Source organism: Pterocles gutturalis, unplaced genomic scaffold, assembly GCF_000699245.1.
Source record: "Pterocles gutturalis isolate BGI_N339 unplaced genomic scaffold, ASM69924v1 scaffold18970, whole genome shotgun sequence".
NCBI lineage: Eukaryota > Metazoa > Chordata > Aves > Pterocliformes > Pteroclidae > Pterocles > Pterocles gutturalis.
The window spans coordinates 57,916-85,185 of NW_010143876.1; the positions used below are offsets into that span (position 1 = coordinate 57,916).

At 44.2% G+C, this 27,270-nt stretch overlaps 1 protein-coding gene across 1 annotated transcript in view; it reads left to right on the forward strand.

Moving 5' to 3' along the window:
- Nucleotides 1–27,270, forward strand: part of LOC104457442 (short transient receptor potential channel 5) — a 61,639-nt gene that overhangs the window by 28,183 nt on the left and 6,186 nt on the right. The window contains exons 3-6 of the mRNA XM_010084916.1: nucleotides 2,089–2,425; nucleotides 5,512–5,651; nucleotides 9,660–9,982; nucleotides 14,298–14,493. Coding sequence (XP_010083218.1) covers nucleotides 2,089–2,425; nucleotides 5,512–5,651; nucleotides 9,660–9,982; nucleotides 14,298–14,493 — 996 coding nt within the window. The remainder of the gene's footprint in view (nucleotides 1–2,088; nucleotides 2,426–5,511; nucleotides 5,652–9,659; nucleotides 9,983–14,297; nucleotides 14,494–27,270) is intronic.

Genomic DNA, 27,270 nt, shown 5'->3' on the forward strand with positions numbered 1-27,270 from the left:
TTGCCAAGCTGGTCTTTAAAGCTGCTCTTTCATGATAGGTGAATTTCTCTCCATTTGAAGAACTAACATCAATACAACACAGAAAGCAGATTTTAGAAATGAGCTATTAGGCAGAAAAGAGGCACTTTTAAGATGCTTGCAAGTTGCACAGCAACCAGAGGAACATACAGTCATTTGATTTCTCAAATGACTTTGACTCAAGGGAAAAACAGTTTTATTCTCCCCTTAGAGCTTTCTATCATATGTGATAAAGAGAAAACGTGTTTATACATTTTCTCCCTCGGAAAAAAAAAAAAAAAAAAAAAAAAGTTGTACCTCAATCTCCGAGAAACAGCAGCATCTATTACCATGTAAATTACCGCAGAACACATCTGGTCACAGCTCCTGGTTGTGATCTTAAATGAGAAAATACAGCAGTGTAACCTTCCGTTTCTTCTCGCTTTTAGATGTAACACACTGACCCTTCTGAAAGCATAGATTAAAACCCAACCAACCAAATGACAGTTCATGCTTGATGTGTTTTCGGTTTCTGTAGAATTGTTTCTTGCATCTCTGTCCTCAGACTTGGAATTTTACAGTAACATTTTCTGATCGTTACAAGGAACACATCTCGGCTTTTTCTGGAGATCATCACCATATCAGCCATTGTCCAGTTTCTGCTGCGTGCGTGTGTAGGTTGATTCCAAATCAAATGCGTTTCTGATTTTCTTTTCTGATGCCCTCTGGAGCATGGTGTCACTTGTACGTTAGACTCAGCAGTCATGTTCATCATCGTAACAACATAAACATCCAGCTTCATAAATGCCAGTTATTCCTCTGGGAGATCTTATTTTCAATACTAATTTTGGTCAGTCCACTGGAATTGTGATTCTTTCTGATATAGCTGGATCTGACCACAGATGTAGTTATATTGTTACAGGAGTGTTTATTGATAACTGTGTCCATGCTAGGACAGTTTTTCTGATTTAATTACAGCAAAGCGTAACAGACAACCTCAGAACAATAGTTGAGATTTTTTTTTTTTAATTTGCAGAGCCCAGTGAGAAATCTGAATTTAGTAGATCAGAAGTATAGCTTAATTAAGACGGATTAGAAATCAAATACGTAAAGCAAAACACAGTTGTGTTGGTCTTGCAGACATCTCTAATTAGCTATGGGTCTGAAACGTTTTGAAAACCATGGGGCTGTCCAGGTATAATCAGGAACATCAAGTCTTCTGGCATAGAACAGAAATATTTTGGCTCGAGTGTGAAATTCCAAGCGCTGTTGGTATTAAAAACAGTCTGAAGTAGTTGCAGCTTGAGCATGCCTGGTATGGAGTCGCTGAGATGCAATAAATCCCCAGCATAATGCTATTTTTTACAGAGTGAAAGGAAACTTTCAAGTGTCCCTTTTGGTACTGTGATCAAAGGTTTCTGTTTGCCTCTCTTCAATCTCTTGCATTTTACAACTGCTCTCTTCCTCAGTAGCGAGACACGTTTACAAATGTGCTGTCCTGCTTCCCAGCAGATGTCACCTGGCTGAACTTCCCATTTCTGCACGCTGTCTCATGCCCAGCCCATCCCACACACACATATGCTAGCCTCCTTGCACGAAACCACGTGCAGCACCCCGCACACTTCGGGAGACGTTCTCTCTCCCTCTCTCTCACACACACACTCTCAGAGCTTTACACCTTTTCCCTCCTGTCTCATCTTTTAGTCATTTATTAGAGATACTGACAGTGATTTGTTTGAGACAGTCGAAACCTGAAACATACTGAAACAGAAACACATGGGAAGAGAAAAAGCTCGTAGTAATTTTCGTTGCATCACTTTTGCACAACGCTTCATGTCTGGTGAGTGACTGATCTACGGAAGGATGCTTCCAATAGAAAAGACCTCATGGAAGAAATCTTAAATCCTATGTAGAAAAATAAGAGCGAAATCTCCCTGCTTTCTTCCCTCTGTCTCCAAAATATGCTTTTCCACCCCACAGCCAGCCCCAAACTTAATATGGGGGACTGTGTGGGCTCTAACACATACATGAGGGGGAGTGCACATGAAGCACCAGTCAGTAATAATCTTTTTTTTTTTTTCTCCTCCTCAGTTTGTTGCTCAGCCTAACTGCCAGCAGCTACTAGCAACACTTTGGTACGATGGTTTTCCAGGATGGAGGCGGAAACACTGGGTAGTAAAACTCTTGACCTGTGTCACCATCGGACTGCTATTTCCTTTGCTATCCGTGGCATATCTGATTGCACCGAAGAGCAGGCTGGGACTGTTCATTAAAAAGCCATTTATAAAGTTTATCTGCCACACCGGCTCTTACCTAACCTTCCTCTTCATGCTCCTGCTGGCTTCGCAGCACATCGTCAGGACTGACCTTCACATGCAGGGACCACCTCCCACCATCGTGGAGTGGATGATCCTGCCCTGGGTTCTAGGTAAGTCAGAAACACAAAAACGCCTGAGCCACAGTCGCCTGACTCGCACCCATGGCAACTGTGCGGAGACTCATTCCTGATCTCAGCATCATCAGCGTGTAAAGAGATTTGGCAGCCAGCTTCCGTAACTGCATAAAACAGCTGGGCTCCTTCTGGAACAACAGATCCTGTTGGCCTAGGGCTTCTCTGCTGCTCATACTGCCATCTGACATGCCTTTAGACATGACCCTGAGTAAACTGCAGCACAGACAGCTCTCTCCCGGCTTCCCCCCATGCTCTGTGTGAGGAGCGGGTTAGGAATTAGCTTCTGGGTCATGCTAGTAACAAGCAGCATCACTTCTCGTGCTGGCTGAGTTCTGCTGGCTGGTACATGGCAGGAGGCAGTGCCGAGAGCCTGCCTCCTTCACCTTCTCACTGATATGCTCCTGGAGCCAGCGTGCAGGTACCAGCTCTGATTATTCCTGGGCTCCCAGACTCTTGAATAGCCTACAGGAAGGCAGAAAAATGAAGATAAATCTCACTCTGCCTTATATCTCTGTGCTGATAAACACTGACCTGATCAATATCAAGAGCTCTAATATAAGCAGCGGGAGGAGGAGGAAGTATTTATTGTCAGAATGTTAAATGTCAGGCTCTTATTCCAGTCTGACTTGGGCAACCACAACTGTGAAGAAAAGGAAGTGTGGATGTTCCTGAGGGCAGGACGGATGAGTGAAGTAGTGAGATGGAATAGGAGAAAGTGGATAGAGCCAACGGGAAAAGAGCAGAGAAGGGCACTGCGCCCCCCTTAATTATGTTATCACAGAGGTGGATCCACCATTGCGAATTGGCTTGTCCTTGGCCAGGGGCGGCTCCAACTTGGAGCTGGGGAAGCTTCTAGCAGCTTCTCACAGGAGCCAACCCTCTAGCCATTTCCCCACTACCAAAACCCCACCACACAAACCCAATACAAGACACTTCTCACAAACCTCAACCTCTGGAGCTCTCCTTATGGTTCCTCAGTGCTTCTCACGGGTCCACCTCTGCTCTCCTGGGCCTGCTGGCTCCTCTCCTGGGCTCCAGCTCCTCATTTCTGTGGTGGCTCTGGATCAGGCTGGTTCTGCGCTGAATGAACCTTCATGTTCCCCGTGCCAAACCTAAAATTGCTCATAGAAAAATGAGGAGAGAAAGTAAGACTTGGTTCACAGATCACTTTCCATCATGACCCAGGGCACTTTGCTCCTTGCATGGCTCTACCACAACTTACAAATGGTAACTCAAGCCTCATCCTCTTAATAAATGGATTTATGGCATTGGAATGCATGTGGTGGTAGAAACTTCCGACTAAGCTGAGAAGGTTAAATGTATTTTCTGAGCTTAGGTGATCTCTTCACTTTATCCTTAACTTCATGGTGAAAATTGAGAGGAATGGTAGGCATTTCAGCAAAATTGATTTCCAGCTGAAAGAAGGATAATCCATTAAAAAATCCCTTTCAAAATCACCTCATACAGCTGTCTGCTCTTCTTTTTGAGTTCCTTTGTTTCGGATAAATGGGAATATTGTGGGACTGTTTATTAAATGGAGAAATTAGAACAGTTTCACCAGATTAAAGGTTATTATTTAAGAAATATCTTCCACTATAAAAGGAGAGAGAGAGAGAACAGGCGCACACAGCATTGCTGTAACTATAGTAACCAGCAATGATAACTCACTGTAAATACAGTCTACGAGTTCTTCAACAGCCTCCTCTCCATTGATTTATTTTATTTTATGTTTTTGCATGCATGCAAAGATTTGGAGGCAGCTGTAATAAAATTACCTTCTTGGCCTTGACATTATGCTTACCTGACCATTGACCTGCTGGCTGGCAGCTGAAGAGCTAAGATTGATATCTGGATATTTGCGGCAGTTCATTTCAACACTATCTGTTCTTCAGATTGAACTTTCAGGTCCTAAAACTTGAGTTCTAAGTAGCATTTCAGTGACCACTGCAGTATGCTGTGGTTGGGTATGGGTAGCACTACATTGGTAATGCACCTGGAGGTGTATTTTGTTGGTTTGGTTTTGTTTTCACACGTTTCCAAGTCTTCATTCAATGATAATGTTGTAAACTGGGTAATTCAAAACATCTGGGGGCTCTAAAGACATGCTCAGAAGCATGTATGTGATGAAGGAGCCTCGCTGCCATTTGCTTTTTAATGGGATTTAGGCTTTTAAAAGTACTTAAACAATTCTACAATAAAAGACATATAAGTTACTTAAAATTAGGATTGTACACCAGGGACGTTGAGCAGTCAAGTAATGAACTTCAGAAGCTGCTGCTCACCCCTCCAGCTGCAAGGAGGGATAGTGAAGGTTAGCAGGTGCCAAAAATTATTACCAGAAGGCATTTCAGAGTTGAGATGATGGGCTCTGGCCGTATCCTCAGGAATAAATATTCACCTCGCAAAACCCATAGCCGCGTTTGACGTTAGGTGAGTCATTGCTGAGAGAAGCAATGCCAGGCTGCGGTGCCCTTTTTCATGCTGAGTCCTACCTTTTTTCACAAACAGTCCCTCTGGGCTTTTTGTGCAGCAAGATGCATAAATACGGTGACTGAGCATAGAGAATGAATTAACTTCTTCCTTCTTTGGTGTGATATTTCCAGGTCAGGGAGGAAATGTCCTGGCATGCAGAAGCTGGTACTAGCGTTGCATGTTCTGCAGAGAAAGTCAGGAAAAATCAGTGCTGTCCAACTGAGCAATGAATTACTTACAGCTTTTATGAGAGCAGACAATCTCTACCAAATCTATATTAAATCCCCTCATCGGTGCCAATCTGCTCATACTAGGTATAATTAATATATGTTTCAAGAAGTGTGTATATCTGGAGCCCTGGATAGGAAACCCAGGCCTTTTCCATATCTCTCTAGACTACATTCCCCACAGAGTTGTAAAATGTCTCATAATCAGCAGTATCACACTTTGTAGAAGGCAGGAAGGATGAGCCATTTTTTCCAAGCTGTTAATTTATAATTGTCTCTTATTACATCAGATGTACACAGTGCTTTAATGGCAAATAATACCTCGGCATGACAATAAACTCTTCTTTTTTTTTTTTTCTACAGGTTTTATCTGGGGAGAAATCAAGGAAATGTGGGATGGTGGATTCAATGAGTATGTACATGACTGGTGGAATCTGATGGATTTTGCAATGAACTCCCTCTATCTTGCAACTATCTCCCTTAAAATTGTTGCCTACGTCAAGGTACAGTAACTTGGGAGAGAGAATTTGTAACTTGCTTGTGAGAACTGTAGTACACAGGGTAGAAACTGTCAGAATTACAGATCAAAGAGAACAGTTGCTTTTCAAGCAGTCCAGTTTTGAAAATTCACCTGGAAAGCTTATTCATTTGTTTGGAGAATCATCTTCTTTCTCATCCTGACTCTTTGGTTAAGATCAAAGTAGATTGTTTGGGGATTGGGTAGAAGTATCCCCACTTGCTGTCCGTTTTGTAGCTACTCCATTGCCAAAGATCAATTTTGTTTTCCATACTGACACTGGACCTCTTTCAACAATGCTAGACATAGTTAAAACATGATTTTTAAATAAAACCGTAAAGGAAAGACAAGAATAGGGTTATCTGAAAACATCTACAGCCAAGATTTATAATCTGTAGTCCACGAGCCCCTGTAGGCTACTTACCAGGAGTTTGTGAAAAGTCTACTAAGAACAGCAAGCCTGCTGGTAGGAGGCTTCTGTCTGATATAAGGGAGTCAAATTATCCTCCTCAATATATAGTTTTAAACTATAGGTAAGGAAATGGCAAAGGAGTGTGTTGGAGCTTTAACACCTTGTTGTAGATTCTTCACCGTCATGTTCCATTTATGGCAAGAATGCACATCAGAGCTCATAGTCAAAAATCCTCCTCCGCATTTAGAAACTTCTGCTGCTCCAAGTTGGCGTATGCGCGTGTTTTGAAGCCAGCGGATGGCCTGAAGCACTTCCCTTATGTCTTTCTCTTCAAAGACAAAGACAAGACACAAATGCCTCCTGCAAACTTCCTCATGCAGTGGCTCTCAGTTGGAGCTGCACGCTTGGCCTGATTCTTTTCTTGGTATGAATCAGCAGTAACTTCACTACAGTTAAGGTAACTACCCAGGTGTAAATCAAATAACCGGAGCCTGCTCCTTGGTCACTTAATGCACTTTCTAGTTTTTCTGTGCTACTGTGTCGGTTTTGCCCTGGTAGAAGGGCACTACTTCTTACAGACCAAATAACCAGCACACGTACTTCCCCAAAGCAACCTTGTTTAGTCCTGCCCGAGCACGTACGCAGGCAAAGAGGAAAAGAGGAGAAAATTTCACAAAGCTCATTGACTCCAAAATGGCAAAGCTTTTATAAAAACCTCTGTAGCAAGCAGTCCTGCTGTGGGGCCTTTTTAAAATCCAGAAGGCTGCATAGCAGTGAGTTAGTTTTTCAAAGGGAAAAGCTTTAGGATAGTTGCTGCTCCCTGAAGAGGCAGCTCTGTAACAGCATCAAAGCAGGAACAGTTACGTCTTTTTTTCTCCCAACATTCAGAACCAGCGAGGAAAGTAGAGACTTGAAAGGTTGTTCTTTAAACTGTGAGCAATACAAAAAAAAAAAATGCTGGAAATCGTACAATTCACGAACAAATCTTAAAATGTTAACAATCTTGCTCTTTCTCACATACAAATTGCTAGAAGAACTGTGCATCCACAGATTGATAGAGTCACACACTGAGATTTAAACTCACAGCCAAACCACATGTAAAAGGAAGTACAGCTTTGTTTACGTACTCTGTAAGAACGGCAGAAACTTACAGACTAACTACAAAGACCTATATGCCAGCACACAGAATGCTTACAAGGATATATCTGAGTACAGACCAGACCCACTTCGATTAAAGCTGGCTGATCTAAGGTCCAGTCCTGATGAGGACCAATGTCAGACAATTCTGAGAGGTGCATAAAATCTTATACAGGCGTAGTTCTGAAACAGCACGCTCACACAAGTTCCCTTCTGACCTATGTCACTTAGAGGTTGCAGTATGCTCTGAAACATGAGGATTTATAACGTTGGTAATGGCTTCAAAATCTTTTGTAACTTGACTTGTAAAGGTTTTGTTATTTATAGAACAGCCCCGAGCTGGAAAAGGCTGGTATATAGCCAATATGCCATATTCTAACACTTCTTAGAACCTCAAAGGATTACATGGACATTTAGCTTTCTGCCAAATATCAAAAAAAAATAAATTGCAGACTGACACTAATGTTTTCCATCCTTTTTTTTACGTGGAGTTTTTTTTTTCTTGTTTTGACTGGTTCCAAGACCCATCCCTAATATTGTCCAATATCAATGAAATCTTGAGGTTAATTATAGGGTAAAAATACTTTCCTAATGAGTTTCATTTGCTGCACTGAATTATCATGTAATGTGACTGCCTGGCATAACTTATTTGTACTATTCTGATACACCTCTGCTCTGTTTTATCTTCATCTTCTGAAGCCCAACCCAAACAACTCCAGCCTACCCAGACATCCAGCTTCATTAGATGCTCTGAAATCTTCCATTTCTCTGTTACCTATGATGCTAGGCTGCTCTGAAGAGACCTCTGTTTTCCAAGCAAGGATATACCATTGGTTTATAAAGGGACAAAACATGACCCTAACAAGTTGCTTTAAAAATAGGTGTGAGATGAAGAAGGCTTTTTCCCATTCCTTTACATGCCGTTTATGCCAAACCCGAGCGAGCACGTTGGGCTGCTGTGTCCAGCCAGCATGCAGAAGAGAATTGCACAACTGCACAAATCTGCTCTCCAGGCAAGGGAGGCTTTCTGATCACAACCATCCGCCCCCACTGCTGGATATGGGCAAAAAGTTACCATGTCTGCCTGTTTGTAAACATTTTAAGACTCATCTTCAAATCAAGTTAACAGACGCAGGCCATGATGTTCATGGAATAAGGAACAGTTTGGAAATGTCAGAAGCAATCGGAGGTCATGCTGAAATGCCTTTGTATCATGTCTCAGCGCCTTCATACAGAGGGATAGTTCAAAATATCAACTTGCTTTTAGCTGTGTCCTTGAAAAAACTGTGAGCTTGTGTGTTGGACCTTCAGATTTAAATAGAAAGTCCCTGCAAACTCCACTGTCAGTATGATACTGATACCATTTCCCTTTAAAAGGTACAAAAATTATTTCAGGTGTCCTAAACACGCGGACTACACTATTAGCTCTATTATTCTAAGTACATTTTTACCTTTTTATATATGTTAAATGAGCAGAGACAAATGTTAAAAAGACAATTATTCCTTGATGTTCAAACCTCTTTGATTCCATTCTGTTGTGCCAGCCTCGTTAAGCCAGAGTTGTTAGATTTATACAACCAGCTCTTTTGTGTTACCTGTTTGTATCTGGCTGCACTTCGCTCAGAAAATGCTTCTGCTTTTACAGCTGCATTACGAACCAAGTTAATGTTATAATTGATGCACTCAAATGTATCCAGTGTTTCAGCGGTAATTATGAGCTCTGCTTTAGCAACTCTCCTAAAATTGCCATGACAAATTAACTAATAAGAAAATTAATATGAAGAAAGCATTTTGGTTCTGGGCTGTTGGCACTTTTTTTTGAAATTACTAGGGAAGGAAAGCATCCACTTCTTATGCTCAATAGTACATTGCTATCCTTCTTCCCTCCCTTCTCCCTCCCTCAGATTCTTCCTGGAATGTGCAGTGTTTTGAATGTGCAGTCAGATTTAGGAGGAAAAAGAAAAAAAGGTAATTGGAAATTTCTGACCTGAACCTGCTTTAGGCAGTCTGAACCCCTTTAATCGTTGAAAGAGAAGGAGATTGTGTATGAACCCATGGACCTGAAGAACCCGCAAACAGTGAACTTAAAATTCAAAAGGCCTGTTTTCTAAATTCAGGCTAAGAACAGCCAACACACCAGAAGCATCTAAAGAAAAGCTGGTCTCACAACTCTCCTTATCAGAGGGTCATAATCTAGTAGCGAGAGTTCCTAAGAAGGCATTGTTAAACCTAAGGCTCTGCCTCGATCAAGTCAGCTTCAGTCCTGAATCACAAATGTTAGTCTGACAGTAGCTGAGACTTAAGATTTAAATGTACTTCTTGTGTCTCCAGTACCTGGTGACAGTACATACACGTGAAGCGTTAGTATTAGCAGGGGTGACTTTTCAATTTATCTCAGAGTAACTACAACATAATTCACTTTTATACCCTTGTTATTTCTTTCAGTATAATGGTTCTCGTCCAAGGGAGGAATGGGAAATGTGGCACCCGACTCTCATTGCAGAAGCCCTCTTTGCAATATCCAACATTTTAAGTTCCTTGCGTCTCATATCCCTGTTTACAGCAAATTCACACCTGGGACCCTTGCAGATTTCTCTGGGACGCATGCTGCTAGACATCCTTAAATTCCTTTTTATCTACTGTCTGGTGCTTCTGGCTTTCGCCAATGGACTGAACCAGCTTTATTTTTATTATGAGACCAGTGCCTCGGAGGAACCCAACAACTGCAAGGGGATCCGATGTGAGAAACAGAACAATGCCTTCTCCACGTAAGACATCCTTTTCTTTGTAAGGTTGACTTCCACTGTCTCTTGTCTTGGCTGCCTTTGCATGTTGTCTGTCACTGCACTGAAAACACCTTTATTTGTTCATTTGCAAGTACCAGGTGAGCTGGTTGACTGTGCAGGAAAGGTGTGAGTTAACTGGGGCATACATTCTGCTGAGCTCTGCTGTCAGAAAGACTCAGGTCTGGAAGGGAGGGACAACCATTTCAGTTCTGGACCAAAGAGCCTCTCTACATGATCCTGCAACTCAAATTTTATTATGGTTACATACAGTTTCAATATACTTGAGAAAGCAAGTATCTTTCTGCCATAATAATTGTTTTGTCTGATTCTGGAGGAAAGAAGGGGAAGCTAAGCGAAATGTAGAAAACAAGGGATAAACCTATGAAAAACATATATTAATAAATCACGTGATAGAGCTGCAACAGCAGTCTCACCTAGGCCATTTTTATACATACACGATGCTGCAGGCTTCTCTGATTTCCTTGCAGTGGGGTGAGACTAAAATCCCAGGAAAATCCTTTTTGCTGGAAATGCTGGTACTTTACTGAGATGCTGGCATGGCAATTGCTGTGATGACAGCTGGCAGGGCTGAAAGAGATAGCACATGCTGCAAAATAAAATGAATTGTCTTTCTGATGTATTTGTTTTAATTACTAATAGTGGAAATAATTATAATAATCAGCCCCCGCCCAATTGTTCTTGCTGCTTGCACAGTACTTAAAACACAATGGGGAGAGAAATAAATAAAGCACGGTCTAGAAAAAAGGCCTACACCCTGCAAACAAGCAAAACACAACTGTTGTCCACCACCTTATGCTAAATTAAATAAAACTTGTCATAATGCCCAAAAATCCTCCACCCATCCTCAGCTGAAGGCTTGAGGTCAAGAAAGGATTTGTGAGGTCTTTGCACTGTTATCAAAAGCAGGTGATGGCTGAGGCCACACGACTCTGCTGGAAGAGGAGAGGCTCCAACATTGTCCACGGGCTCCCTCCTTAAAAGAAGTGGGGGATTTTCGTGGGATAGATCCAGCCTTACAAGAGCATCGTGACCTGCTAGACCAGAAGTGCTGCCGTTTTCCACTGCAGAGCAGGAACACCATGGGCTTGATTAATTTTCTGATTAAACCCATCTATGTCTGGAGGAAGTGAATGGAACTGCTCTGTGCTAATAAAAACCAGAATTAAATACTTCAGTCTTTTTTCTATTTTAATTGCTTTGCATGCCCCAGAAATACGTTGTGCTGCCCTTGCAAAGGAATTAAATAACAAATACTGTTTCTTGATCATCATCCACATTGATCCAGCAGCCAGAGGAGAAATGTTTGGCAAGCACAGTGCTTGTTAAGTGGCAACTTCTAGCTCAGGAAGAGTCAAAACCACAGAGCTCAGGACTAGAGCCTGCCTTTCCCTGGAGCTCCGGTGAACAGATGTATTCAGTTCTGCATTCTGGTTTGGACCTGTCTCCATTGCAAACCAGTTGTTTTACAGATTTCGCTGTCAGCAGGTTAGTGGAGAAAACAACAGCAAGATTTGATTAAAGACAATTAGAGCTGCTTTGAGAGGAACCAAAAAAAAAAGAAATCCACAAGTCTCTAAGAAGGTGTAATATCTCGGGAACTAGAAATGATACAGAACCACTTCACAGAAAGTGCGAGGATCAGCTTAAATACAGACCACAATTTCTCCCACCCTAACATTCAGTTTCAACCCCCTGCCAAGGAGAACGTAGCACAGAAAGGAAATTGAGGGGGCTCAGCCTTTATGGCAGAGGTTTGTCTAAAACAAAATCGCAGTGGGAGGGGATCCATTAAGACTGAGGTCTCCTGGCAGGGGACAGAACGCTCTGCAGTTAGTTTTTGTTTGAAACTTGCTTAAGAAATTTATTTAACATGTTCTTAAAAGTTTAAATAGTTGTTATTAACACCCCCAGTACGAGCTGACATTTGGCCCTTGAGCGGATGCACAGCATGGGTGAGTGGCTGAGAAGGAGCAACCTGCAGAACGGAAAATTATAACGTTGGGCTGGGGAGAGCGAGCACGGCTGGGGTGAATTCAAGTCAGAGCTGGCGCTACCTCGAGTTTGCTCATAGTTCATCCCTAATGAAAGAACAAATGTAAAAAGCTTTCAATCAGTCCCCTTTGACGCCTACCCACATTTTTAGGCAGTCACACAATAAGATGTAATTTTGTAAGGGAAGGAGAAGCGGGCCGCCGCTGGTGTTTGTACAGCTTGTTTAAAATGTGACACCTATTTACTGGCGCATTATTTCCTATTACTCCCAAAGGATGAGTTCAATATTTTCTTGGTGAGGAAATTTTCTGCATCGCAAACACAGATCATGGAAAAGTAATATTCCTGTGTGACAGCAATGAGGTGAAGTCATGAATAATTTAAGTTTTTATGCATTAGCCTCACCATCCCTTAAAAAGCAGAGTGTCTACTGCTTCAGCAGACTATTTGAAAATATGTTTATTGAAGAGGGAGAAAAGAGAGAGGAAGAGGAGGAAGGGGCGTAGGAACTCACACCTTACCGCCTGCTGTGTCGTTCTCACTGGAGGGTCCCGCGGATCGCTGGGGCTGTTTCTCCAGGGACTGCGGGAGCTCAGGAGGGTCCCTGGGGCAGAGGGGCCACCTGCTCTCTCTAAGCTGCCGTGGAGCGTGGCGAAGCTTTGAGATTTCTCCTGTTTGCTTAAGATCCAAAACATACTCTGCAGGAGGAGGTAGTCTCTCAATCACAATTTCCAAAATAATTTTTTTTAAAGCTCCTTCTCCGAAGTAGTGTGAGCCCCACCTGAAACACTTGGTGTGAAAAGAGATCATGGTTCTGGCCTGTCGTGAAACACTGAGGAAGGAGTAGCTAAGGCTCACTCCTGTGCAAAGCTGCAGAAATCAGTTGCCATCTTTTTCAAGGGGGACACGTGTCCACATGTAAATACATTGGCTTTAGTCTGGGCCCAAATTATACTCCTGGTTAATGGAGTGAACTCAGAGCAATGCACTGATCACTTCTCAGACTGATTTCAGTTTCATAAGAGGAACCTCTGTCTCCCCTGAGCCTACAGCCTAATCAGCACTTTTACTGCTAGTGGTTAAAATAAGTTGAAAGATAGCTAGCCCTCTGCCATTTATAGTAGAGGAGTGCTTAGCATTCTTGGTTAATCCTTATCACCTTCATTTAAGAAATCTAACAGCCTGACTTTTGGGAGAAAGGATTTTTGCTTCAAAGAGTCTTTATAATTTTGGCGACTGAAAAACATAAGAAACGTCCACAAACTAAACTGAATCCCCGTGTAAAGCATGAGGGCACATGTGGAACAGATGCCCAGAGAAGCCAAGGGAACAGATTCCTGGAACATCAAGTACCGTGGCTGTATTATTTGTATTGATTCTTCTAGTAGGAGCATTTGAAAATATCTGCTGACCTCAGGCCAAAATGGAAACTCTTAAACAAGCATATAAATGTCATTTTTTTCATGATATAAATGCCATATTCTGGAAAGCCAAAACAAAGATGCCCAAACAGAGCAATTATTTAGATTGCTGATTATGTATTTGACGTGATTGCAAAAGGTCACTTGTCCCTGGCCGAAGCACGTAGAGACCTGGGATGATCTCATCAGCTGTAAAGCACAGCAAGGTCAGGTCTAGTTCATCTATGGAAGGAAGACTTCAAAAGATGAGAACCTCTCAAGCCAAATTAATGTGATGACTCCCTTTCATCTGAGTCATTACTGGCCAACTGGTGCAGCATGCTGGGGAGGGCACCGCACCGGGGTGGGTGGGAGCTGTGCATGGACCAGCCCCAGCAACCAGCATTTTCGGCCATGTGAGTTGCTGACAGACGGTGCCTTAGCACATCAGCCTGGTTCGCTCACAGATGAAGTAACGGCAAGCTCTCAGCCTATGTCAGAGCAAAAGGTGCAACTGGATGTGATTTCTCTCGCGTGTCCTACCTCGTGCTGCCTCGTTGTGCACTACTACGGTCGTGTGGTACTTGGGGATGGGTTCCCTGAACATTCCGTCTGCAGGCATGTTAACGATGCAGCCACTGACTGAACAGGACAAGTTATACCTGTAGATAACAGTAGTATCACAGCATGGCCATTTTAATTAGGAGGAATATATTGTGGCTGTTCTTTACATGTGTGTGGAGTGGGGAAGGGAACCTTGGGTTCCTTTAGCTGCTCTGTGGTGTCCCAGGCTTCCAACGTCTATGTGTTCCCTACCTGAACCAGGCATTGTTTTCCATTCCTCAGAGTCAGGTAGCCAAGTAAAAATCTGGTTTTATTTGCAGACTTTTCGAGACCCTCCAGTCACTCTTCTGGTCTGTGTTTGGCCTGCTGAATCTCTACGTCACCAACGTGAAAGCCAGACATGAGTTCACAGAATTTGTTGGGGCCACAATGTTTGGGACCTACAACGTCATCTCCCTCGTTGTGCTGCTGAACATGCTCATAGCCATGATGAACAACTCCTACCAGCTCATTGCTGTAAGTTATCTCATTCTCTCTTTTCTTGCTTTTATTTTTCTCATCTGTTTGGCAGATAGCAAGTGTGTATCTTATCAGATGCTGGAGACTGCTGCCCCCAGTTTTTGACAGCAGATAGTTGGGATTTCTACTCGCTAGCCTGAATCATGCTTGCGGAGGAGGTTTTGCTGTTTGTCATCCTGCTTAGCTGGAAAAGGCTTATCAGCTGCGTTCTGCCCTTGTCTTCTCCTATGCAGTAACCTCACTGATCACCTTGTCATTAGCAGCTGATTTACTTTGTAGCAGAGAAGGTATATAGAGCGAAGCCTTCCCCCTGCTTCCTGATGTTTGGTTTTAACTTGGAGGGGTTGTATTTTTTTTTCCTTTCTCCTATTACTATTTTCTCATTTGAAACAGTGTACTGTCAGGATCCTGGTCCTGTAGTTTCTTATTCCACAGTCTTCCCACTGAAATTAGATCATTTCCACCTGCAACACCACCTGGTCTCCTGGCAGCTGACTGCAGACCTGCAATCTCAGATTCCTGAGTAACCTCAGTGCAGGATGGATCTGAGCTGAGGCAGCTTGGGGCTGCCAGTTGACTGTAGAGCCAGTTTCAGACTCAACTTTATCTTCGTTTGAATGTTCAAAACTGGTCTCTCTACTCCAATCTCATTCTGTGTACGTAAACTGCACATCTGTACAATGACGGTTAAATTTGGCAACAGAATGGAAACTAAAGCAGTGTGGCTCTGTGTTTTAAGGCTCTTCAGGTAAACTACACAGAAACAGTACGGAAGGAAGCTACATCTTGTGTGCACAGTACTGCAGGTAAACCAGTGGGCACTTACTTTCCAGTTCTGACACCTAACATGATAGGTTTAGAAGCAGTGGGGTGATGAAGTGTTACGTCATCTGTGAACAGAAACAGGAGTTAGGAGAGTCATTTGTGTCCTCAGCTGGTCGCTCAGAAGTACAGGCAGAGTAGAGACTTCCTACTCTAATTTGGATGACTCTTGGATTTACTCTAGAGTGTAGAGGATAAAAAAGAGAAAAAAATGCTCTTCCACTATTTCCATTTCTAACTTCCTGGACAGATCTCTGGGTGAGCTCCTTTCCTGGCTAAAGCACATAGAGGAGAGTATTGAGTTGTCTGCTTGAACAAGTTCCACAACTGCTGTGGATCATCTGCTGATTCAAGTGGCTCTTAAATTTAGTTATCCAGTCAAACTGAGCCCAGAGCCAGTCAAATCGGGGATACTTTTGGACATCTGATCTTTATCAAGTTAAAAAGTATGAGAAAAACTGGGCCATTGACCTTCCAAACAAGCAGAAAAGCAGCTTATCACAAAGGCACCCTGCTTTATCAGTCTGGTTCAGTGCTTCAAGTGCTGCCTCTTTATTCAGTGCTGCTCCTCACATTCCAGGGAGACTGGAATAGGGGCAGAAAACAAAGATACTCTCCTTGGCCGTTTTCTCCCATTCCCCTTCCTTTATTGCCGTCAAATAGGCTTGTCACTGACACAAAGCCCAAACCTAAGACGGGCATAAAAATAGCAGTATTTGCTGTTCACTGGGATACAAACCACTCATCATTCTTTTCCCTGAATAATCTGAGTGATGCAATGACAAACTATAAACAATCCCGCATGACTTAGAGACTCATCGTAACAATTAACTGAAGTGAATGGTCCAGAGCGACTTTTGTATTAATGTTTTTGCATATGGAGCAGTTGGGAACAATGAACTGCTCCATCAGAAGGTATGTTTGTGAGAGACCTGAGGGTAGAGGACTGAACTCACCCGCTAACCCAGGCAGAACACGCAGTTTGGCGTACACCACGAGCCCCCTACCCAGAAGAATGACAGTGACAGTGCTACAGGATACGTCTTTGTCACTTCAGCTGTCATACTGCAATTGCTGCAGAGAGCAGTGACACTTCTTGCAAAGGCAAGAGGCGGTCACCTCCAGCCTCTTCTCGTGCAGCCCATGCAGCTTGGTTTTTGAAGCTAATATTTCTGCATGCTCGCAGCATTCTCTCAGGGATGAGTTTTCTTTGTCTCTTCTAAGGGTGAACATCAATTCATCTCTTCCCTGAAGAAAACAACTCATTAATAAATGTTGAGCTTTGCAACTGTGGGTCATTTTTTAACCTCTTGCAATCAGGTCTGCCCCTTTCTGAATCACAGCAGACTGGTTACTGGTCTGGGCGTTTCTTCCTCCTGGTATTTCTATGACATGGAATAGATGAGGAATGGCAGCGTGCCAGGGAGGGAGGAGGGGAAAGGACCTTGCAGTGGGGTGGAGGTCTTCTTCTCAAATACATCACTAGGAAATCTTGTGCCATGTGCAGGACTGCAGAGAAATAAAATGAGCTAGACATCCCAGAGTGCATCTCTGCTTCTTGATTTCCCTGCAGTGGAATGGTCAGGACGTCTTAATTAATTCCTCTCATTAATGAGCCAGTGGCACTGCTGCAATGCAAACAGTCTCCCCTCCTTTCTTCCAGGGACAAATACATTACTGCATTTGTAGCAGTTATTCTTCAGGTTAGCTTCTCTCTGTTGTCTCATATATACGTGAGTTTCTGCTGTGAGGTTAGAAAAATGAGATTCCAAGCTGCTCTTTCTTTGCTCTTCGTTGTATCTCCCCTGTACGGAGGTACAGGCTTGGCAGTTAATTAAGCACTGTAGGCACACAGCATGAAACCATGGGGTATCTGTGGAAGACAGAGCAAGGCAAGCAAAGGGTAAAACCTCCACACAGCTTTGAGTGATTCCTGACTCACGGAAGGAAGGATTTTTCTGCCATAATTTTGTTGTTTTTCTACTAAGCTATTTCAGACTTCAGTAAATACATTTTTCTAGGGGTACCCTGAAGCAGTTTCGATATTGATTTTTTTCATACAGCCCATTTTTCTCTTTCGCCAAGCCATTGTCAAGAGCTGGTTATGGGAGACACTATGTTTCACTGACAAGGCAAACAGAATCCCAAAGCACACCCAAATTTCCATACGCTTTGTGCGGTTTCAGTACGTGAAGATCAGAATGTTCTATACAAGCAGCACAGAATGCAACTGGCTGTTACGCACTGCTGGGTCTCTCATCTCAATACCTTCCCAGACGTGAGAGAAATACCATCACCTGATGAATACAAGAGGAATACGTCACGATGACAAGAGGAAGGACAATGGAACTTACCTGGAAGCAGACAGGTGGCTCCATCATTCCTAAGTGGCAGAAAGTAACAGAGTGGGTGATGAAAACACTTTAAGTCATGGGCTGTTTCTCACAGGATCGCCACTTGGCTGCATCTGAAGTTACACAATCCTTCTGCCAGTTTGTAATTTTTCAAAACAGCGTGATAGCGGGTGTTACTGGGGGTCCTCGGGTGCAGGTACATTCTGGCCTTTCTGGTGCCGTAGGGTGCAGGTACATTTTGCAGGGAATTAGCAATCTATGCGTATTTTCTGAAAGCATGTTCCTTGTGGACACATCCGTGATATTCTGGGATGTCATGCAGGAATTAGTCACTGGAACTGTACCACCAGTTCTGACTCTGCAGCCGCAGGAGCAATGGGAAGCAAGATCGATGGGAGAACAGCAAGTAAGACCCATCTGCAGGAAGGAAACCATAGGGCTGCGAACTCATCACCTGAGCTCCAGGTGAGCTAGAGCGATAAGTGGCACACCACAGCACTGCCGCGCTAGGCATCCCGCTGACATATTAAGGAGGGATGTAAGTACTTACAGCTTTCAGATGTTTTAGGGAAGTACAACGATGCTTAATACCTCAGGGATAGCGTCACACCAAAGTAGGTCTGAGAAAAATTACCTCTAACTGCTGTGCATGAAAGTGAAGGTGTTCCAGCTTCGAGTGTGTGTAATACATGGCGTACAGGCTATGTTTGAATAACAACTTCACTCCAGCAGTATGCATTAAGCTACAGAATTGGTTTGTATATTGTATTTTATATCCTCATGTTGGTTTGTGTGCCTATTATTTCAAGCAGGTTCATCTCAGACAGCTGTTACTGCAAAAGACAGCTGTGTGTTTAATTTTTTTAAGTGTATCTCTGCGAGTAGAATGTACGACCAAATTGAAACATAGCTGCCAGTGTTCAGACTGGAGAAATGAGGGCATTGGACACCAAACTAGGAGTGCAGTTTTAAATAATGGAATGAGATAGAGTGGATTAGCACATATTGTGGAGGACAGGAATGAACACAATAAACATTTTGCATAGCAAAACAAAAGCCATACAGTAAACAGAAACAGTTGGTATGAGCAGCTAAAAATAAGCGATCACTTTCAGGAGATTTTGACTGTAAGTGTAGGGATGTTGTACATGGAATTGTCTACATTTTTGCAGAGTAGAGAGTTTAAAAACTAAAGCACAGAGGAATACAAAGATTTTTCAGCTCCCTATTACATTGTTTCCAAGATGCCTTTGGATTTCCCCCAGGAAGTAGTACCAAACTTTTCTTCATCTACAATGAACAAAAATTCCTCTCGTTTTCTGCGCCAATTGAGCTCCCTCAGCACCACAGCAGTAATTACCTACCCAGTTTAATTCACAGCAGCAGCAGAAATTCTCTTCCCCTCTGTGATCTACAACCCTTAGGACTGTCAAAAAAATGTTGCACCTCCTCTGCTTGCATGACCTGCACAGCTATTAGTTGGTGGTTTTGCTGAGGAAGAATTTTAGGAATCAATAAACTTGGTTCAAGAGACAGAGCTGTACAGTCCCTGCACGTGGCAGGTTTTGGGGTGGTAGCTTGTCCCCCTGTAGAGGTGAGGCCACCTCCAAAGCCTGGACTCACATCCCAGCTATTGTAAAGCATCAGGAAATGTTCCTCTCACAAGCCCCATTTCAGAAGCATCAATTTGAATTTCTTAGGAGAAATTGAGATGTGTTTGTTTTTTAACTCTGTCATCCAGCAGGAAATGAAATTATTATACTCTTCTTGCCAATATGAGCTGGGATTAATGTCTCCTGAAGCTTTTTATGGTGTAGAAAACAACTAGGCTCTAGAAAGGGGATTAAATGGCTTTTCCTTGGTTTGCCAGCTGAACAAAATGTTGCTGTTTGTTCCCCAGTTTTATGGCCCTCAGGGGCTCCAGCTGCCCCACACGCATCCTGCTCATCACTGCCCGCGTGCAGACCCCGTGTTCTGGGTGAAGGTAACGCGCTCAAGGCTTTTCTTCATTCTGCAATGCACCTGTAACTGCCCAGATCTCAATTGCTGCACTCCCAAAACTCATCTGTGTCATCAACAATAATTAATTGAAATCGCAAATTGACCTGAACTTACTCCGTGCCTTTTGTGGCATTCGGACGGGCAGATTTCTGTTGTATCCCCACGGAGCCTGAGATGTGTGAAGAAATGCTGTCCCCTGCTCTCCAGTTCCCTCCTGGGTGGCTGTAGTACATCTTTGGAGGAGTGGGACTGATTCCCAAGGCTGGGTGCTCTCTCTGGAGCTTCTGCCTGGGGCTCCCAACAGATTTTTATCTGAAAGTGAAGGGAAATACGTTGCAGCAGTGGTGTGCGGTGATGCTACCATACAGCGAGGGGTGAAACTAGCCCTGGAGCCGTGCTCTAGACTGTCGGGCAGCTTAACTGCTTTTTGTTAGCAAGCTAAAGTATTCATTTGAAGGTGTAGAACTGTTTGTCTTTTTGCTGGCTTTGCCCTAATTACATATAACCCATGGACGTGAATCAAGTTGTTAATATTCATCTGGTGTTTGCAGAGCCTCTAAATGGAAGCACGCGATGTGCTCTGACTTCATACGCGGCATCTTTCTTCTGCTGTTAGATGAGACAAAGCTAATTCTCCATCCTAGGGCCCAGTCCTGCAAACCCACGCTCACAGGGTCGGCAGGGTCAGAAGGTTAATCCTGTCTGTTGTTTTTAATCTTTGAAAACCCAGATATTTATCTGACCCTGTGTACCGCCAAGGCCAAACCACTCTGGGGTTTATTCAGAGGAGCAGAAACATTACATTTAAGTAAAAAACAAGATGAGCTTGCAATCTGTAGACGACCCCTGGCTGATTTAAGGTATTACAGGTAATTTGCTGTCATTTATACGGGTGGGTTCTGTTTTCTTTGGCGTAGTTAATACACCAGTGCCCCACATGCCAGGTCAATAATTCTCTGCCCGTTCCGTACAAAGCAGCGCAACAAGGTTTGCTCTTGCTACATGACAGAAGTTGAAGTATCCAGATGGAACCACATAGGTTGCAGCCCTCTGCACTATCCCATCTTTTATTTAGGCCTGACAAGCTCAATTAACATTAGCTTGTGCTTCTGCATCGAGGGGACTTCTGTTAAAAAGGCAGAAGAGGAAAAGTGAAGGATAAAGGAAAAATATTACAGAGGAAAAAGCAATGAAAAACTAAAAGGGATTTATCCGGGAAGACCTTTCATCTGATACCGAGCAACGGGAACAGCTATATTAAGAACCCTCTGAAATGTGACTTTTTAGATGTCAGTGCTTCACAGATTCCCTTTCCAGCATGCTGCAGTCCGGCAAATCAGTTGGTGCTGATTATACGGGTGAAGCAGGACACATACAACTCCATCCAATTAAACGGGAAGATGCCTGATAACCTGGATGCTGTGCTGGGGCTCCTCGTGTGCATTTCTGTTCTCCGGGCGGATCCCCCTCAGCTGCAGACCCTGCTCTCAGACCTGGGGAAGCAACAGGGGCTTCGACCCGTGAGCCAGTGCTATCTGCACGGCTCAGGATTCACTTACAGACCTGAGCGATCTCATACGTTTATAATGGTTCCCTTCCTTTTGGCTCAAGGATATATTTAAACAACCGGGATGTTTAGCTAGAATTTTTCATTTTTGAGCAATTTTTCAATTTTTGGCAGCTAAGCTTATGCACTTAAGTGCACTCATGCACTCATGCACTTAAGTGGCTGTGCAAGCAGGCTGACTTCCAGAGGTGTCAGGCACTTGCTTCTCCCCCTGGTGCCATGAGCTCTGCAGACTCGGGAAAAGACACAGTCCTGCTCCATTCCTTTGCTGAGGAAAGGCCATTTATGACCAGTCATAAAAGAGCAAAATACTGAAGCAGTTGGTATGTGAATACTTGTACATAGTTTCATTGCTTAGCTATGGAAGCTTGGGAATGAGTTGGGCTTTGGTTACTTGAGGAGGGGATATCGGGGCTGTGTATACGTGCACATAAAAAGGTTGTAAAGCCTAAGGAGATACAGTGGGGCTCAGAGCTGTGATTCAGGGAAATGCCAGCAACACATGAAAACCGCTCCCAGGGTCAGAGCAGTAATGAATTTACTGTGTTACTACCCTTCTGGTCAGCTCCATGTGACCAGAGATTCTGGTAAACATTTTTGAAGCATAGGAGTCAGTGGCAAAGAACATCAGATGTGCTTTATGATTATTCATAATCAGAGTTCAGATCTCAAAGTTACAAATAGCCCCAAATACCACATTAAAGAAACTGTTAGACCTTTAACTACCTTTGTTGCAGCTGACATCACATTTGAAGCTGAAATCACATCCTTATAATGGCACAGACTGGATCCTGGGATCTGAAATTCATATGTGGATCCAAATGGGATTTTTCTTCTTGGGACTCATTTATCTTGGGAAAAAAAAAAAAAAAGAAACAAGAAATAAGTAAAGAGGAGTACAGAGAGGTACCTGATTCCCCTTTATATCTGGCTCCCACCAGTCTACCAATAAATTTCAAGACATTTCTTCTTCCTTGGAAGACTCAAATCCCAGGCTGACCGGCTATGCAGAAAAAAATGAAAGATAATATTCTGGAAATAGCACGGGTAGAAATGAAGCAAAGTTCCTTTCTTTGCCATAACGGATTCATCACCACTCAAACACTTGGGGTTAGCCATACCTGCTCAGCCCACCATTTCTCTACTGGCATGTGTGAATGACTTGATTTTGACCTGGCTGGAGGCAGTTAACATTATCAGCACAGATGCACCTTATCTCTCTGACTTTCAGATGAAAAGAGGCTCTTATCAGGCAGGGATAGAGAAGAGATGGCAGGAAGAACAAAGCCTTTGTGATATCTTTCTCATTGTTTGTTCATGCTGAGGCTTTTTTAGAGAACTATTTTTCTGCATGACCTTCCTACTGCTCTGATTTATTTGACTATTAAAATAAAAGCTGAACTTTGCTGGAATATGACTGAAGGAAAAAAAAAAAAAAAAGGTGTCAGTTCAAGTAATTTAACTGCACTAAAACCAGCACAATCCCCAGTTCTCTGTGTTTTCTCAAATGTGATATTCCCTGGCCTTCTCATTAGCTTTCTTTGTTTCCATCCAATATGCTGGTGGGAGATGAAAGGTAATTGATATATATATATATATATAACCTAAGTACATTGTGGAATGGAGCGCATTGCAAGCTACAATAAAAAAATGTTAATTAGGAATATACTCTGCACATGGAAGATATAAATAGCAGAGATGCTAAAGCATGCATTTTCCAAGTACAAACAAACTGATCCCCCAGAGCTGGGAAAATCAGCCCACTCTCAGTGTGGGGGGGGTCCATTCTGGGGAAGCGATGGCCAGTGCAACAGCTCATCTAAGAGGTCTGCTGTGGTGTCACTGCGGTGGGCTGACCTTGGCTGGAGTCCACATGCCCATCAAGCCGCTCTATCACTCCCCTCCTCAGCAGGACAGGAGGGGAGAAAGTAAGACGGGAAAAAACCCCTCACAGGTCAAGACAGAGGAAGTTTAATAAAGCAAAAGTGAAGGTTGTGCACGGAAGCAAAGGAAAGCAAAAGATTTGTTCTCTACTTCCCATCAGCAGGCGATATCCAGCCACTTCCCAGGAAGCAGGGCTTCAGTACGCGTAGCGGTTGCTCCAGGAGTAATTTGTCGTAATCACGAATGCCACCCTCCTCCTTTCTCTTTGCTTTTATTGCTGAGCAGACGTCATGTGGTCTGGACTATCCCTCGGGTCGGCTGGGGACAGCTGTCCGGACTCTGTCCCTTCCCAAGATCCTGCCCACGCCAGCCTCTGGTGGGGACAGTGTTGGAGAGATGCCGTGATGCTGTGCAGCGCTGCTCAGCAGTACCCGGAACACCGGTGGGTTACCAACACCCTTCCAGCTCCCAGCACACAGCACAGCGCTATGAAGGCTGCTGTGGGGAAAATTAACTCCATCCCAGGGACCTTGGACACTACAAAACGAAGGAGGCTTTTTCCTGACTTCCTCTTTTGCAGCGTGTTCTTTTATGGGCTCTACCGTGACCGGGATCTTCATCCTGCTTTCAGGTTTTTGAGGCTCACAATCCCATTGATGGTTTATCTGAAATGGCTGCTGTGTCAAAATTTGGATTTTGTTTTTTTTCCTCCCTTGTGCTCTGTTTGATTCCTCACCTAAGGGCCCTGCTGCTTTCTGCCTTTCTCCAGATAAGGATAGCTCTTTTCTGAATGCAAGTTTTTACCTGTATCCTGGCCCAAGAATTCACTTTTCTTGTATCCCAGTGATGGCATTTATTTATGAGTATATTTATTTATTTCTTCAGGACTTGCCTATGCTTCATGAACATCCTTTTCCTTTTCTTTGCTGGAGCCAGAAAACTCCCCGCATCCCCGTGCCGCACGCCCTGCCCTTGCCCGTTTGCCTACGGAGTTTGCTTTGTGTCTCTCCGGGCATGTTTCCCCTCACATCTGGGCGCTCCCGCACTTTGTACGTGCGGGTGTGTGTCTGCCATGGGCTTGTCCTCCCCAGGGCATGGCCACATGCTCCTTCAGAGCCGTGTGTGCTGGCATGGGGCCACTGCAGCTGCCCGGCGTGGGGGCCTGGGTGCTGGTCAGGATTTTGTCGGCTTCACCCAGTGCAGCGCGTGATTCTGTGCTAGACGGTCTTTCCATCTCTTCTCTGGCTGTCTCTTTCTCCGACTGTTCTAATTGCTTTTTGCTAATGCTAGATTGTCCTCCTTTAGTAATTTTTCTTGTCTTATTTTTGAGATTGATCCCATTAAGTTCTTATCCTTCAGTATGTCATCCCCAGCTTTGAAAGCAGAGTCATTTGTTGTCAGCTGCAGCTGAATTACCCATGCGTTAATTGCCTTTGTAGGGCCATGATTTTTCTCACATTTTTTTTTCTTTCTATGACATATTTTTCTGTGAAAAATATTAAGCATCATTCACCTCAAATAGCCTGCCTGGATTTTTGCTGCTTGCATTAAACCCCCCAGCTCCGCTGACGTTATTACCAGTTTGCCCAATGCCCGTTACATTACCAGCTTTGAAAAAACTGCGTAAGAGTTGTCTGTGTCGGGTTCTGTAGAGATTAACTTTCTCCTGACCCTCGTTCTGCAATGCTTTCTGTTCAGGACACACAAGGGAATATTTCTTGTGCTGGCGTGCTTGAAAGCCACTGCTGATATATTTTCTGTGCTGTTTCCTGCTCTGGGTTTAGCAAAGAGCAACAAAGAGGCACCTGAGATAGAAACATACCAAACAGTGTTTAATGACTTCTCCTACACTTTGCAGCACAGCTCATTCCACACCCAAAAAGCACCTTTGAAGTTCCTGTGCCTCTCGGGCAATGAGCCTCCCTTACTCAATAGGCTGCAAATAAAATAAATCAGCGAGCTCCTTTTAAAGGTGAGCACTGCCTCTCCTCCTGCCTTCCTAGGGGAAAGGACTATGGATTGGGCACTTTCTTGTTGGGCTGCTGCTGGCACCTCCTGGGACAGCAGCAGAGAGCAGTCCTGCTACTCCTGACGCAGAAATCACACCGGCTTCTGCCAGCATTGGGAAAGCTTCCCGTGCCTCCTTCCGAGGCACTCGGCCACAGCCCGCTGGGTCCCGAGGGCATCGTCCCAGCCATCGATATCTGCACCTGACAGGCAGCAGCCCAGTTTCCAGCTTAGCCCACTGGCTGCTGCATAATAACCACAAGAAAGGCACACACAGCCCTTTCTGTGCCAGCGCGGAAGACACTAGTTATATGTTATTCTTTCGGAAGGGGCGTGGGGACGTGCATCCCAGGACCACGCTTCCTCCCTCGTGTTAGAGGAAGCCCTCGTGCATCTCTGTGTAGCACAGAGGAGCTTAACTAACTCGTTGTCTTGTGATTGTTTTACAGTGGAAAAGTTGGAAGATCTCAGAGCGCCTGGCTGCCGAGCGTTACCGTCAGCTCAGCGTTAGGTTTGAGCTGAGTGTTCGTACCGGGCTCTCCACCATCCTCACCCAGAGCTAACCACGGTGTGACACCGCGGAGCACAGGGACCTGCCGCAGTCCCTTTCAGCCTGTCAGCCCCAAGCTAATGTCAGCTCAGGACTATCCCGGTGCTTTCAGGGATGCTAATTAAAGAGTCACAAGATCAGGCTGCCGCAGGCTTCCCAGGGGACAGCCCTGTGCTTCAGCTCCTATGTGCTAAGTTAAAAGTGACAGCGCTTTCCTCCATCAGCTTTCCAGCCATAAGAGAGCTGAAATACTAAACCCATGATGAGGCTGAGGAACGCAGAGGCTGCGGCAGTCGTAGGCATCTCATGCAGAGAACTGCAACCGTCTGCCGTTGCGGGGTCTCTGCTGGCTGGGTCAGTCCCAGCTGAGAAGCTGGCCGGTGTTTGGCAAAGTGTGATCGAAACCATATGGCCCAGCAAGGAGATGAGGATGGAAGTCTTTATAGCAAATATTTCACAAAATGTAAACAACAGATTTTGTACACAGAGATAAAGATGGAGATTAATGCTTGAATTATCCCGGATAATTAGTGTAGCAGGTAATTATTTAAAATCTGGCACATCTGTGAATACATCGCTTTGACTGAATTAGAAAATCCTCACAACTGCCACAGTAAGATGGCTTCAGCGATCCCACAGGGAAATCTTTATGGGAGATTAATTCTCATTTCAAATGGCAGAGATTTGCAAGAGGCTTATGTGGCCAATATGACACATCCGCATTGTGATAGTGATACAGTTTTTCTCACAGAGAAGCCGAGTGCTGGTTTCTTTGAGTCGATGTGTTCTTTGAGCTGGAGGGCTCGGCCCTCTTAAGAAGTAGAGCGTTTTATAGCTGAAACGATGAGCGGTGCTTGAAAGAAAATGGTGACAAGAACAAGGGCAAGAGCAACAGAAGCTCAAACAGAGGACAGTGAAATTCAAACTTGGATTTAAATTCCTAAAGCAACAAGGTCACCCTTGCAAAGCTAGTGGATATATTTCGTTACCTTATAATAAATGTTACCAAAAAGTCATCATCTAAGAACACTAAGACAGCACAGGTCTGTGAGCATCCTGCCCTCACTGCACAGCGGGTCTGCTTGAAGCTCCTCGCCGCAGCGGCGCGCTCCCTCTTCTCCTCTCTCTTAAGAAACCCACTTCTACTGCAGCCTCGCAGGGTTGTGTCCGTGCTGGCTGTCCCTGGGAGCGTGCTCCAGCATCCCGTCCGAGGCAAGGGGAGAGCCCTCGGGTTGGCCTCTCACTGTCCTGGTACTCAGGAGCTTGCTTTGAGCATTCACCTGTGCGCAATCCTTGCAACAGCTTTGGTGCAAAGCAGGCTCAGACTTGGGCAGCTCTCAAAAATGCAAATGTTGCCCGGTGGCCTGCCGTCACTGGGAGATGCACCAAAAACCTGGAGCACATCTGGAGGTCCACGGGGCCATGTTCACAACCAACGCAATGACGGATGTACTAGCTGTAGCTCATGCTGTAGCTCATGAGTGCTTCAGGTTTGAATTGGGTATGGAGTGATTGCTGAAGCACGGTACTCTTGGTACTCAACACGGCGAGGAGAGTTAGGAAAGCTGCAGTTTTGTGTGCACATTTCA